This window comes from Diuraphis noxia, unplaced genomic scaffold (assembly GCF_037042655.1).
Source record: "Diuraphis noxia isolate RWA-SAM2 unplaced genomic scaffold, SU_Dnox_SAM2 contig0004, whole genome shotgun sequence".
In the NCBI taxonomy this organism is placed as follows: Eukaryota; Metazoa; Arthropoda; class Insecta; order Hemiptera; family Aphididae; genus Diuraphis; species Diuraphis noxia.
The window spans coordinates 59,568,019-59,583,816 of record NW_028301714.1 but is presented as its reverse complement, the minus strand read 5'-3'; the positions used below and the strand labels follow the sequence as shown (position 1 = coordinate 59,583,816).

The 15,798-nt window shown below is 28.8% G+C and overlaps 3 protein-coding genes across 4 annotated transcripts; 2 read left to right on the top strand and 1 right to left on the bottom strand.

Annotated features, from left to right (window-relative positions):
- Positions 1 to 227: 227 nt before the first annotated feature.
- On the top strand, positions 228 to 3,902 carry LOC107161479 (uncharacterized). The gene is made up of 6 exons (XM_015507899.2): positions 228 to 647; positions 733 to 1,165; positions 1,225 to 1,458; positions 1,540 to 1,671; positions 1,741 to 2,027; positions 2,100 to 3,902. Exons 1-6 carry the CDS (start codon positions 637 to 639, stop codon positions 2,668 to 2,670), a joined length of 1,668 nt encoding a protein of 555 aa, XP_015363385.2. The 5' UTR covers positions 228 to 636; the 3' UTR covers positions 2,671 to 3,902.
- A 394-nt stretch (positions 3,903 to 4,296) lies between these two features.
- tos (Exonuclease tos) lies at positions 4,297 to 9,887 on the bottom strand. Of its 2 annotated transcripts, none has more exons than XM_015507905.2 (10): positions 9,540 to 9,887; positions 8,372 to 8,491; positions 7,766 to 8,027; positions 7,486 to 7,701; positions 7,157 to 7,423; positions 6,873 to 7,086; positions 6,546 to 6,795; positions 6,131 to 6,482; positions 4,578 to 4,744; positions 4,297 to 4,512 (listed from the first exon to the last, which is right to left on the bottom strand). In XM_015507905.2, the coding sequence occupies exons 1-10, from the start codon at positions 9,698 to 9,700 to the stop codon at positions 4,488 to 4,490; spliced, it is 2,034 nt and encodes a 677-aa protein (XP_015363391.2). In that variant the 5' UTR covers positions 9,701 to 9,887; the 3' UTR covers positions 4,297 to 4,487. The 2 variants fall into 2 exon arrangements, with proteins under 2 accessions (XP_015363391.2, XP_089081664.1); XM_089225538.1 differs by having other exon boundaries at positions 8,372 to 8,426; positions 9,540 to 9,678.
- A 207-nt stretch (positions 9,888 to 10,094) lies between these two features.
- mRpL12 (mitochondrial ribosomal protein L12) lies at positions 10,095 to 11,233 on the top strand. Its single transcript, XM_015507900.2, has 4 exons — positions 10,095 to 10,340; positions 10,410 to 10,629; positions 10,700 to 10,831; positions 10,896 to 11,233. Exons 1-4 carry the CDS (start codon positions 10,282 to 10,284, stop codon positions 11,010 to 11,012), a joined length of 528 nt encoding a protein of 175 aa, XP_015363386.1. The 5' UTR covers positions 10,095 to 10,281; the 3' UTR covers positions 11,013 to 11,233.
- Positions 11,234 to 15,798: the final 4,565 nt, after the last annotated feature.

The window sequence follows — 15,798 nt, the reverse complement described above, 5'->3', positions numbered from 1 at the left end:
ATTAATAGCCGACTGGTCGTCTGAGGGGCGTAATCATGGACAAAACGATTACGACTGGCGGGTCACAGTCCGCCAGATGGGGTTGCGCGCGTATAGCATATACAGCGGTGGCAGTTTGTGTGATTTGTCCGGTGCTATATTATTGTGCCATCAGTTTCTCCACCCAGCCCGACAATGGTTGGTTAATACACCTTTTCGCTTTTACTTCTCTCTCTCACTCATTCAGCACTCTCAACGTTTACGTCGATTTTTTTTGTCTCCCCGCGCGCGCATGTAATCATCGTCGCGACGACCCGCCGCCGACTCACCTACACAGTACACAATTAAAATGGCGGAACGTTATCAACACAACAGAAGATGTCATTGACGCTTTCCGTTGTTTACGATGTCTAATCCGATCCACTAGGTAGATAGTTTTTCTGTCCGTTCGGGATTGTTGCTGCACCCAACCGTTGCGCGTTCAACAAAGCCTAGGGACGACGATGCGCGCGCGCGCGTCCCAAGTATTTTGGACTTCTTGCCATCGGACGGCCACAACCACTGCTCGGCCAGCGGCTGCTTCGATTGTCATCTGTGCGTGACCGTGCGTGATTTAGCCGTTTCCCGAAGTCGCTCAGGTATTCGTGTTGCAAGTTAATGTTAAAAAGGTAAGTGGACCAGCGCGCGCAGAACGACATCCGTGGGTGTCCGTCGTACACAGATGTAGTATACTTATATCGTTGTTGTTCCCAGGTACAATGACAGTCTCCAGCCAATAAGATTGGTGACGGACCATCTGACCGAAAGATTGAACCTCGACAGTGCTTGCGCATTGCCGTTAGCCAATTCAGGTTCTGCATATTACGAACCGAAACCGATCAAACCGACGAAGAAAGGCCGACCGGCGACTGGACAAAATATTCGGCTTGGGGCCAAAAAAAATAACCAGAATGACGTGACAACGATGAGCAACAATCTCATGTTTCGAAGTATGTTTTTTATGAACGAAGAAGCTAGACATTTCTTGGCGCCGCCTATACAATTGTCTACAACTGACGGGGAGTATTTCACTCGCAAAACTGGAAATCCAAATTTGAATACACACCATCAACAGCAACAGCAGCAAGCCGTTGCAGCACTCGTCAATCACGATTCTAGTTCTAGTGTTGAAATCAAACCGTTACAAGTGAGATTCTATTTTTAAGCACTGCTAATCAATTATCTAATTTTATTGTAATTATTTAGCCACCGAAAGCACGTCCTCACGGGTGTGAAGAGTGTGGCAAAACGTTTCTAATGAAACATCATTTGTCAACTCACATGCGAGGTCATACTGGTGAGCGACCTCATATTTGTCCTGAATGTGGAAAGACGTTTGCTCTGAAACATTGCTTAAGTACTCATTTGCTATTGCATAGCTCGGAACGACCATACAAATGTTTAGAATGTAATAAAAGTTTTACATTAAAACATCATTTGGTTAGTATTAATGCTACATTATTATAATATAATTATTTCACCACATCTTGTTTATAATGTATAATAATGATTAATTTTTAGGTAAGCCATGAAAGAGTTCACACTCGAGATAGACCATTTGAGTGTCCTGAATGTCGCCGTCGATTTCCTCAAAAACGTCATCTGACTACTCATATAAAATTCCACTCTGGTGAACGTCCATATTCTTGTTCTGTAAGTATTCATTTGCTCTTTTTGGATCTTTCAGAATGATGCTTTAAATATCTGATCAAATGCTTATAGGTTTGTGGTGAGACATTCTCGCGTGAAGAACATCTAGTCATGCATTCAAGATTCCACGGGGGAACACAACCATTTGTGTGCCCAGATTGTGGTGCTGCATTCTTGCGTAAATTTGAATTGGTCAATCATGAACGGCAGCATGGCCGTATACCAGAATCTTGCCCTGCTTGTGGTAAAGAGTTCTTGCAAAGACGCACATTATTGGTCCACGTTAGAAACTGTGGCCTTAACTCATCAACACCAGTACATAGATCTCCTTATACTGCAACTGCGAGCAAAGCATGCCGGTATATATTGATTGATTTTATGATTTTGATAAATTAAATATTGCTGATATTAATGTTCATTAATATTTACAGTGAATGCGGTGAAACATTTGCTAGTGATGAAGGACTAGCACTTCACATGCGATTACACATTGGTGACCATAGTTTCTTATCTGATATTTGTAGTTTAGCTGCTACATTGAAACAAAGTGTACAAGGTGTGTCAAATGGTATTGCCAATGTACAAAATCATCACCAATCACAACATCAATCCGGTGTTGTAGCCAATAAGAAATCTCACTATTGTGGAGATTGTGGCCGTGGCTTTACTCAAAAACATGGCTTACAACAACATCACGTAAAATACCCAAATGCCACCTGTAAAGATAAGCCCTTTGCTTGTCAAAAATGTGGTAAAAGTTTCATGCAAAAAAATCATCTTGTATTACATGAAAGACAACATATGGATCCACCACCATCCAGAAATCGTAATGCTACCACTTCAGCTGTCCAATCCATACAACATTTACAGACTGAACAAGTTGGGTTACAACCGACTCCTCTTCACACAACTATCCTGGGACTTCAGCCAATTAGGCATATCCAATCTGGTAGTCAACCTCAACTTTTAAGACATCCCAGTGAGGCCCATTCAGGGTCATAATAACTGCCTTGTTTTATACTTAGATTTTTTTTTAAAGAAAGGTCTATATTTTCTTATCTAAATTGCAGTTATTCATTGATTTTTCTTGAATTCGAATCCCAAAATATAATAGCAGTGATAGGGGTTTATTCATCAGAGTATACGTTAAAATATATTTTGAATACCTATATGTATTATTTTATGCATGAATGCAAATCAATTTAAACATTTATTTTTGAACTGAAAAAATACAGCATCATCAGAATTTTAGCGTTTGTTTTTTCATTAGGTTTTTTTTTTTTTTACTTGCTCTTCAAGTAATTTATTTACTTAAATATCAATTCTATTTAAATGTATAATTATTTATATTAAAAAAAAAAAAAAAATTAGTTTCATTATTACAATTAGAACTATTTTATTAAAATGTATTAATATTAACATGAATATAATATAATATGTATCATAACTGTATGCTGCACTAAAGATCCACTGACAGCTAAATTAATTTTCAATCCATACAAATTGGTATAGCAAATATTGGAAGTTAATTTTTTTTTTGCAGTTATTCACACGGAAAGAATTTCCTACTTATATATTTGTTTGTCTTTTTGATTAAATATACGTCCTCATGTCAAAAGTACACTTAGTACCAAACATACTATGAGTTTGTAAATGTTGTGATTTTTTTTTTCATACCTAATCAAATTTATTTAGGTAGACTTATTAGACAAGAGATTAATTTAAATTCATTTTTCTGGATCTTATATTAGTGTGTAAAATAAGAACGTATGTATGTATTATTTTTCATTAAATAGTAATACGCATGCATTGAAAGTAATAAGTAAAAAATCCCAAGTTTTAATGGGTGCTACTAATATGATATAAAAATTACTTAAATGATAATTTTATTTTATTTTACTTTATTTTTTTTTACTGTCTTGTACCAATTAATTGTAAATACTTAACATTAAGTAATATAAATATTATATATATTTGAAGCGTATTAAAATATAGAAAAAGTTAGCACATTTTAATTTTTTTTAATTTTTTATGTTTGTAAGAAAGATCAGTTTTATTTATCTATATAAACATTCCATTTGTTGGTCATAATAAATTGTATAATTTTAGTCATATTCTATGTGGGGGAACAAATTGTAATGATAGCTCATCGCCTTATTTAGAGTTAGGGACACTAAACAGTAAATAATTAATATTTAATTTATGTAATATAATAATAACTATATCTATGTAAAGATATAATATGTTTTCTTCATGACAATGACGAGTATTGTTTAATAACACAATTAGAAGGCCGAAAAATAACTATATTTTACACAACTTTTAAGCAATTGAATGTATTTTATTAAATTAAAAAATGTCTACTAATACATCACTTAATTTTATTATTATCAATAAATTGAATTAATGGTGGACAATTAATGTCATAATATAATGTAACAATTACCAACTGAATAAAAAGAATTAGTAGATGCGTACTGCATATTATATTATTCATAAAATAATAAATTGTAACTTCAATTATGCGATGTTTATAAATAAACCGTTTTAGCTAAGAAATTTATAGTGTTCATTTTAGACACTTTATACAGATATCGGTTTAAAATTATCAAATAAACTATAAACATATCCAAGTATTTAATGTTTTATTTGTGATAATCTTTGTAAAAATCTTACATGTATAGTAAATATTAAATAATCTAAATCCTAATAATAAACATTAAAGATAATTAATTAATAAGAATAAGCTTTTGTCGTAATTTAAGCTTACGTCTTCAGTCTTGGGGTGAATAGAAATCATCAATTGAGCATACTTGCTTTTAACGTTTTAATTTGTCACCAGTTCTGTAGAATTAAGCAATTCTAAGTTAATTTTATTATATCGAAATTAATTAACTTCAATCGCTTACTTGAAGCCAAATTTGGACAACAGAGTCTGACTGTTTTTTCCAGTGCTTTTAGATAGTCCAGTCCTTGGATATGAACGCTTTCTCAATTTTGGAGTCACAGTAATATTGTTGGTTTCTTTTGTACTCTGACTACCGAATCCTTCATCAATATCGTTTTCATGGTCGACCTGATAAAATAATGATTTTACTGATGATAGTATAACATGCTTTAATTATAATTTTTTAATTACTTATTAATGACTAATAAGAAACATGTACTTATTTTACGTTATAAAATTCAAATATTTTCCTAAATAATCTAAATATTTTATATCAATAGATGATATATTTTAATTTGTATCCATTTTTGTATAAATGAATAAAGCCATTATGATAGGACTATATTGAGAATTTTAAACCAATTGTTTAAATATAATATAATTTTACATTTATAAATTTAATAGTATAATATCCAATAAAAAATCATATAGATATTAATTATTTCCTAAATACGTTGAAAATTTAAAACATAAGAATAATAAATATTATGTAAGTAGTAGTCAGGACTCAGGACACTATTGGTTTTTTACAGCTACTCCAAAAAATATGTGGCACACAGTCACAATTTTTTTTTTAATTTTGATTGAAAATTAGGAGTTTGTAGCTAACACTGATTAGACTATAAGATTTAGCTGTGGAACACAAAATATTCACTAATACGATAATTAATATTATATTAATTTATAATCAAAATAGTTACCATAAGAGCCAGAGACATAGCATTTAATTATTTTCATGATACAATATAAAACCTAGCAGTGCTATGGAAGAGTATATCATGTTACAACATGTTCAATTAAGAGATTTGAAGGTTCTTTTTTCAACAATATTAAAAAAATAAAAAATGTTTATTTCGGTTTCTCTTATATTTTTGTTTTATGCACATCTCTGCTTAATTATGATTTATGATGACACTTGTCAATGATAAAAACCTAGATATTAAAATTAACTTCTGGATTTTTGTTGTAATTAATAGTAAAGCTAGAACTAAAAATATTTGCTTTCCTTTGAACTATATAATTTCCTAAAATAAACACCAGAAATCATATTATTTACTAGCTTATCTATTAATCAAATAATTCAATTTTTTTTCGATTATTCTTAAGCGATTTTAATTTCAGAAAATCTATAAGAAGAATAAAAAGGTTTAAATGTTATTGAAAATTTGCAAAGGCTAATTTTTTTTTAAATATTTGTAAGTACTTATTTGAGTGTTTAATATGAAGTAATTAGATGCTTATTTTGATGATTATAATTTCTATAGGTAAACAGGTTGTAACCCTGATTATAACATTTTAATTATCACCAAATAGGTTGTTACATGTAGTAACAAAATAATGATAATTATTACTACGCTAAATTTCTAGGGATGCTATAGTATTTCTTATATTAGATCATAGAATAATTAGGTGCATTGTTAATATGTAATCTCTTCAAAAAAATAGTGTGTAACTGTAGTGTCACTATAATAATTAGCGCATTCCTGACGTCTCCATATAAGCTAACATTCTTACTCTTTTAATATCATCAATCACTGAAAAGGTATCATTTGGACTGTTCTGGTATTTTTGTTCCTCATTATGTATTTCTCTATTTGTTACCATTCTATTATTTGAGTAACTCTTCCAACTAAAGGCAGTTTGCGTTTGATTAGGAAGTTTTTTATTAAATGTTTTTGTGTTGACTTCTTCGTTTTCAAAACATTGTGGTATATTTCCTTCGTTAATATGACTAGAATTTAAAGAGGTATTTAAATCATCTTTACTATTTATAATTTTATGTATGGTTATCTTGCGAGTTTTAAATGGATTTATAGATTCTTCTTCATGAACTTCACTTATTTTGGATGTTTGAGGAGAAAAGTAACTAGAAATAAATAATTTTTATTAAAACTTAAGTAAATAAGTTAATAGAATTTTAAAAACTAACCCACTAACTACTTGAACATCTGGGTCTATAACTGTATACTTTCTTTTAGATAATTGTTTTAAAAATGAAGGCGATTCATTTTCTTCCGTATCGGAATCTTGTTTAAAATGTTTGTCTTTAATTTGGCAATCTTTAATGGACGGTAATGGTGTTGATTTATATTTTTCTTCAGTAATAACATCACATTTTTCCAAAATGTTTTCATTTTCATAAATTTCATCAAGAGTATTTAGTATATCATCTTCAGTTACTAAAAAAATAACACACTAATTATTATATATAAATATTATTTATTCTAGCAGTCTGCGTATATTGAATAATAAATACCAGGTAGAAGTTTCTTAATTACAGGTGTTTGATGAATTTGTGATGACCGAGTGAAATTATTGGATACCTTGGGACTTGTAGTGGGAGAATTCTTGACAACTTCTGGTGTAAAAGTACATACTTTAGGGTTATATTTAGATGGTTGGTAGTCTTTTGACCAAATGCTTTTATGACGAGCTTTAATAATTTTATTTTTCACAATTTCATCAGGAATCTGTAACCACCAAATCAATTATCCATTATATAAATAAATTATGTTATCAACGTTATAAGTACATTCTTACTAATTTAATATCGGGATCCCAATTATCTACAACTTCTAAAGAAATGGGATCTATATTTCCTAGGGCAAGTTGATAAGCCTGATGAGAGGTTAGCTTTGAAACAAGCACAGATATATTAGAGTCTGATATATCATTTAATGGTATAATTCGACGAGATAATGGATCGAATACAGGTTGATACTTAAACATACGATCAGCATCCATAAATTGATCACGGTATTCAGGAGGGATTTTAATATTCACAAAAGATCCTAATCTTGAAAGTGCCTAAAATATTGAAATAACATTTATTAACTATCATGTTAAAATTAATGTAAGCAAAAATGTACTTTGTAGATATCTGGTTCACTTGTTCTAGTGATGAATTGTCGAGCTTTAACCAACCCTACTCCAGGAACAGAAGGTAAATAATCACAGCCCGATAGTATACACATATAACGAAATTTATCAAAGCTAAACTCTTCAGGTTGGATATTCATTGAGAGATGTATTTTTTCTTGTTCAATTAATATACCAGCACCATTTTGGTCTAATTTAAATAAAACCTGTAAAAATATCAAACATTAAACTATTTCAATAAATTCAAAGATAATTAATAAATTATTTTACTTTTTTGCAACCAAACAGCAATAAATCTGAGTCTTCTGTAATAACTATATGAGCGATTCCGCTTAAATTTAAATATGCTAATTGAGAATCAGCTTCATATGGTGCTACAATACAATCAACATTAATCTTTCTGCAACGCTTAATGAGGTTTAAAGCCATTTTATGGGTAACATCAATACTCCGTCTTAAAAGAGATGAAGCTTCTTTTCCTTTATCCAAACGCATCAATTCGGCTGCTTTCTTTCGATTTTCTTCTCTTAGTCTAAATAATAATCATTATAATAATGTAAAAACATCATAAAATATAACAACAATATTTAAGATATACCAGTGGCTTAGCCGGGATTTTTCTTTTGAGGGTGCTCATAATGTGTTTACACTGAGTTAACTAGGGTCTCCCAAAAGTTTAGCATACTGATGCGGATGTTTTATTTAAGGTTACTGTACAGCTATATAAAATAATTTTGTATTTGCAGTTATTTTTATAGATCATAGAAATAATTTTTTTTAATTTTCTTAAAATTTTGGTGGTGGGGTCCAAAGCCCCATCTGCATCCCCTCTGACTATGCCACTGTAATATATATTATTATTTATTATATTATTACTTTCGGCGTTTTGATTCAGTATCAGCTTTAGCGGGTAAACGTTGTCCATCAAACACTAAAATTGGTTTAATATTTTTATCTAACAACATTGACACAAAACGCATACAATAGTATACATACCTAAAAAATTTAAAAAATAAGTAAATAAAATAAAATAAGAAGATATTAAATTTAATAATAAACCATTTTAAATTATAAAAAGATCTTTATACATGTCTAGAAAAAAAAATCTTATATTTAAATGTTTAATTTTCCTAATTTCTGTTAATAATAATAATAATAATATAAAATATATGCAGTTTTACCAGTGTAAGTAAAATTATTATGAAGGATTATGATTTTATAGTTTACACTGTTTACAGTAATATTATAAATGCAACTTTATAATCAGGGATAACCAGTGATAAGTTGTGAACCGTAAAAAATAATGAGATTTAATGTGAAAAGCAGTAAAAAATATGATACTTTTTAATTTTTATTATATTAGTACAAATGTTAAGAAGTGAGCAACAGATTGACCACACTTATAATATACCATTTGATTGGGATCAATAGGAAATTAAATATAATTAAATATTAAGAACTAAAAGGGATAGACAAATTACATTACAATCTTAATTATATCTAAAAACCAATAAATTTAATTCCAGCGTTATCCCAGTTAATTTAGTTGATTTAAATAATAATAAATGATAACCTTTTAATCATAGTTAGGCTATGCAAATTAACTATATGAATATTAAAGCATAGTATTTAATGCTGGGTCTACACAGTCTAGTTTATTTTTTGTTTTTAAAAAACAATTTAGAGTGTACCACTATTTATACATATTTTTTAATATAAAATATAATTCTTAATTCTACCCCTTAATTAATTATAATCTCTACAAATATTAATCCCTACAAAAAAAAAAAATGTCATACAAAGTGAACCATACTTTATACCAATCCCATAATGATATTTTTAAAACTCAAAACTTCAGCGCAGTCGAAAAACTTAGTTACACTTCAAGATTATTTTTTAATATGCTTACCAAAATAAAATTATTTAAGCTGTAGAAAAATGGAACAACAAGTGAAGACGTTTTTTAATATCTAAACATTGCTTTATTGAGACAAAAGCTAAAAAATCGGTATATAACTTCAAGAATATTATTAATTGTACTCACGCTTGACTGTCCTCTCCTCTTGCTAATTTCTCAGCACAAGTATATACACCTTTGTGTAACCAGCAATAAGCGTCGATGGCCACAGTACATCCAGAAAACTCCGATATGTTGATGGTCCTCCATGATTTTTCTAAAAGAGGTATCAGCCCTTGAATACCCATGGCCCTTCAAATGTCAATAATTGGTCTTGCTTGCGTTTACTACGTGGCCAACAAAAACGTGAAAATTATTATAAATATAAATATCTCATTCAATATACTTCAATAAAAAAAAAAAAAGCTTTTCTTTTATAGGAGTATTTCAGTACGAAAATCAAAACTAAATAAAAGTCATGTATGAAATTGCTTTTGTACATCGTATCATTTGTTTGTTTCATATAATGTTGTATTTACCCGCCAAAAAATTGATAACATGAACATTTATATTTTATACCGTGGTTAACAATTTACCCAACCAATGATTTGATTGGGTCACATGGACGATATCTTTTCCGAGGTTCAGACAAGGAAATGAAAAATAAAAATTTCAATTTTCGGTGCAGCTGTTCTGCTCTGCTATTGGTATTTGCACTATTTGGTATTGGTATCATTTTAGGTTAGCTCTGTCGTTCTCGTTTTGGAAGACCGAAGATTTTCAATCAAATTTCTTATCGAACTTTTATTTTGAAATTTTGAATATTAATTAGTAAATACTTCTTCAAAATCTGTTATAGTTCCGATATTTCATAAATACACTTGTTAAAATGTTGTTAACCACTCCACTCCGTATATTTGGACGACATTTGCGACCTTTGTCGAAAAAGTACGTACGAACAAATAATTAACCTTTATTGTTACTCGGAAGCTAAACAAATTTTTATTTCATTTATAGAACATTAAGAATGTACTCTGCCGTCACTGAGCCATTAACTGTACCACAGCCAGACGGAACCCAACTAACGAGCTCTCCTAAATTAGAAAAACTGTACACAGAAATCTCTTCATTGACAATGGTTGAAGTGTCACAGTTTACTGAATTATTAAAAGTCCGACTTAACCTTAAAGACGTTCCCATGGGAGCAGTGGTCAGCGCCCCAGCTGCAACAGGACAAGTAGATATAATTTTTAAAAAAACTTCCTAAACGACAATATCAAAATGACAATATCAATTTTTTTCAATAGGATGAAGAAGAAGAAGTAGCTACAACAGTCAAGACAAGTTTCACCGTTAAACTTATGAAATTTGATGAAAAACAAAAGGTTGCCTTGATTAAAGAAGTGAAAAACTTATTAGAAGGCATGAATTTAGTACAGGTTAGTGTTACCTTGAATAATTATGACCATAATCCAGTTATTTCATATAATATTGCAATTTCAGGCTAAAAAGTTTGTCGAAAGTGCCCCTACAGTTATCAAATCAGATATTGGTAAAGATGAGGCAGAGAAATTAAAGGAAGCATTTACTAAAGTAGGAGCTGAATGTGTAATTGACTGAGTTTTACTCATTTGTTATATTTTAATAATATATAATTTATTTTTAATTTCACAAAGTTTTAATGGTTAATGTAAGTAGTAAATATCATGATGTATCAATAAAGTTGTATGTATGATATCCTTAGATTTAAAGCATTTAATACCTGTCCTGTTTTTTAAAGTTATTATGCTGACAATAATATGTGTACATTTTATAATAAAATTGTCTTTGACAAATAGTAACTTTTTGATCAAAATTTAATTATCTCTAAATTTTTTCTAGAACTCAAAGTATAATACACCCGATATTTAATTTATTTTAAATTAATAGAGTAGATAAACATTTCACTTAGTATCTTAAGAAGGTGCTACATATATATTTGTTGTCTCCATCTTACAAGTGTGTAACAGCAAATTTACGCTTAGCAGATCACATTTAATTCTGTTTGTTTAAAACTTAAAGTTAATTGACCTAATTTCAAACATGATGGTAAGAACATAATCTGTGTTTGTATTTGATTTTTTTACATAAACTTAGTTTTTAAGTGAATTATGAGCATTTATAGTTTATGCTTTTTTATATACGCATAACCTACTACAAAATTGAACTATCATAAAAAAAACCCACATGCAAACACAGTTAATGTTCTAAATATCAAGTTTCAATATAAAGAACAAGGTCGATTTACTCTAGTTTTAAAACTAACGGAGCTGAATGTGATTTGCTGAGCGTAGATTTTTTATGTTATATTTGTAATTTAGAACTAGTACTATATACTGAAAAATAACTTATTAAAAAAGAGATTCTATTTGATCCTATATATTTTACTCCGGTTTGAACTTAAAATACAACATCAATAATAAAAAAAGTGGACGAATGAAGTGATACTACCACCCTGTTGTACGATGGTTTTCAAATTGGCCTGTGTAAAGTGTAATGGATCAAGAATAAGTTAAATTTGATTATTGAATACGAAAAAGACTGTGAAAAGTTGTCAGTTTATATGGCTAAGTATAAAGAAAGATATAGACGGAGATTTAATTGAATTTAGGAGGAACTTAATCTTTGTTTACAAAATAAGAAGTTGGAGCTTTAAATAATATTCAATTATTTTAGGAGGTGATTTGAATATTTTTGGGGGACTATGCACCCCTCCCTATAATCACCACTAATAGGAATGTCACTGAGTATGTTTCACGGTATAATTTTTGGTACTATATAAGTACATAGGCGTTCCTACGGGTGCGGCCTGTGCTGCACCTGACATTTCAACCGCACTCCACGTTTTTTTCTTTATCAATAATATTAATTATAATTCATAACTGTTTATAAAAATAAATAAAATTTAAAATTCCAAGTAGAAAAATGGAATAAAATGTTTATTTGTGTGTGTGTAATGTGTATGTATGTATTTATATGTGTGGTAATGATATTGGGAATTTGGGATATAAGTACATACCTATGTGTATACTATAATTTAATGTGCTGCACCTAATGTAAATTCCTGGAACCGCCTATGAATAAGTAATATGGTAGGTTAATTAGTTTTTTAACAAAAACATTTATTATATTATTAATGTTAAACTATTTTAATTGTATACAATATTTTCATCATAATATTATATTATTGTTATTAAATTTTGACTTGAATATCTATCTTGCGTGTTGCCATAGAACGGTGTGAATAGTTTGCCGCATTTCAGGCAATAACTTAAAATGAATCAAAGTGTTTTGAAAACATTACCTATTGTGTGTATAAAATATAAAATATAGAGGTACCTGATTCCTAAAAGCTTCTAATCGCCGAGAAAGTATTTTTTTAATTACAAAAAAATAACCAAAAATTTAATTTAAGTATCAAACTTTATGGTAATACTTCCACGAGGAGGCTTGTACATTCTGTTTATTTACCTGTCATTTATATCAATTTGTATATTATTATTATTATTTTTTTTTACTGTTTATTTACTTCCACAATTGTTCTTATTGTTCATATTTTTGTAACTGATTGAATAAAACATTAAAAAAAAAGTATCAAACTTCAAATATTTATAAAAAAATTAAGTTTATGTATTTTTCAGGTTGTTTGGTTTCAAATTTCAGTAAATTACAGCATATGACAAATCTCATATTGAATGTTCAAGTCTTAACTTTAAAAATCAAACATTAATACATTATACCTACATTTAGCACAAAAAATTCACGAACCTTCTCGATTTTGACAAAATTAGTCAATTTTGAATTTTGATTACACTTATTTTGGATATCTTTTAATTGGTATGTACACAACTTATGAGGTATCTTGTAAAAAATTAAATTTTTTTAGCTAAGTAAAACACAATTTATCGATATTTATAAAAAAAAGAGGGTAAGTCGTGGATGTCGCTCTGCTGTACAGTAGGTTACTGTAATGGATGTAATTAAATTTGAATCCAATGATATTATATCATAAATCATTGTATACGAAAAACGATTCTGAACGGTTTATCTGTCTAGGATATATTATAGATTATTAAAAATTTTCGAATTTTAGTGATTTTTACATAAAATGTTGTCAAAATTCAAACTTTGAATGCTTATAAAAAAAATTGTGACTATACATTTATTTTATTTTTCAACTGCTATTGTAAAAATATATTATGAGCCTTGTATTAAATTTTCAAATATTAGATATAAAAGGAAATTTTTTTTATGAATTTCTAGCGTAAAATAATTTACGAATTTTCGTGATTTTTACATAATATGTGTTGTCAAAATTCAAACTTTGAATGCTTATAAAAAAAAATTGTGACTATGTATTTTTTATTTTTCAACTGCTATTGTAAAAATATGGTAGGAGCCTAATATTAAATTTTCGAATCTTAGATCTAAAAAGAAAAACTTTTATGAATTTCTATCTAATAATAATTTGAACATTGCCGTAATTTTTACGTATTTAGGCCGGTGACACACATGAGAAATTTGTTTCGTGAAACAAGAAATTTATTTCGTTACTTGAAAACGCGTGTATTTAAATAGAGCAACACACACTGTTGTTTCCGAAACGTTATCGCAAAAATATTTTGTAAACAAGTTTCATGATACCAAACGTGTTAATTATTAAAAATGTGTAATTGTTTCATCATTTCACTATATCAACTCCCGCGCAGTAACGACGGAAATTGTAATTAGCTATGTAAAAATATGATAATTTATAATAATTTATATTGTTATTGATTATGATTATATTATAGTATTACACTAATAACTATCTTTTTAAACTATCTTCTATATTATAAAGGATCAGAAAAAGTACAAATATCAATAGGTAATAGTAAAAATGTAAAAAAAAATAATGCAAAAGTTTAATACCTATTGGTTTCGATTTAACCACCACTGTAGAACAATAATGTCATCATCGGACGACATCTTTAGACCAACTAAAATGAGCTGGGTGAACTAAATAGTGGATAGGTGAAAAAATATTTATGAAACAAATTTGTTCTGTGTGTATTGACCATAAAATATGTTTCGCGTGATTCATTGTAAAAAACAAATTTCTCATGTGTGTCACCGGCCTTAGTCAAAATTTGAACTTTAAATGCTTATAAAAAAAAAAATCGAGCCTATGTATTTTTAATATTTTTTAACTGCTATTTTTACAATGTGTTTGAAGCCTTGTATTAAATTTTCAAGCTTTTCTAACCAACAAATACATTTTTATCGATATTTATAGAAAAAAAAACTAAAAAAGTTGAAAAATTAAAATGTCAATCAACAGCTCAAAACAAATCTAAATATTTTGAAAATTTTATCAAATATATAAAATGCCTATATAAACATTCAGTGAAAATTTCAAGTATCTGCGGTCATTTGTTTTAGAGTTACACCAAAATAAGGAAATCGCTAAAAGTGAAATCCAATGTTGTAAAAATTTAAGTTTCAAACGCTCATAAAAATGTAATTTGAATTTCCGGTGGATATTTCTTTTGTGATAAAGATTGACAAACTTGTAAAGAATCTTGTATTAAATTTTCAAATCTTAGATTTAATAAGCGGGTAAGTGGATGTCGCTCTGCTGTACATTAGGCGGTGGGTTGGACCTCTGACTAGGGTAGGTTATAGATTTGAATGCAATGATATATATGCAATGTATCATTGTATACGAAAAACGATTCTGAACGGAAATGATTTGTCAGTCTAGGATATATTATATTTAAATATTGTCATATATTCTATTTTGAAACAAATATTTTATTTTTCAATTAGGACGCATTTTGCATAAGGTATGGTTAATCAATTTTTCCAAAAACATTGTATGTAGTCATCATAATTCATAATACCTTATATATTATCATATAGATATACATATGTATACCTTGTCTGAGGATAAATCGTTATCGATACACGATTTCAAAAAAATTTAAAACTCAAACGCTCAAAAACTTTTCCTATAATGATTCGCAAATATTCATGGTTTTGATGAATTTTTGTCAATATTTGAACTTCAAATGCTAATAAATAAAATTGTGACTATGTATTCTTATAATTTTTTAATCACTATAAGAATAACTTATGAGGAACTTTGTATTAAATTTTCAAGTATTTTGATTGGGCCAAAAAAATTTTATCGACATTTCAAAAAAAAATTGAAAATTTCAGTTGTCTATAAATATCTCATAAAAAGTCAAAATATTTTGAAAATTAAATCATGCAAAGAAAATGCCAATCTAAATAACTGGTAAAATTTTCAAGTGTCAACGACTTATACTTTTTGAAAAATAACAAATATTTAAAATCGCTTGAGGATAAATCGTTATCATTACGC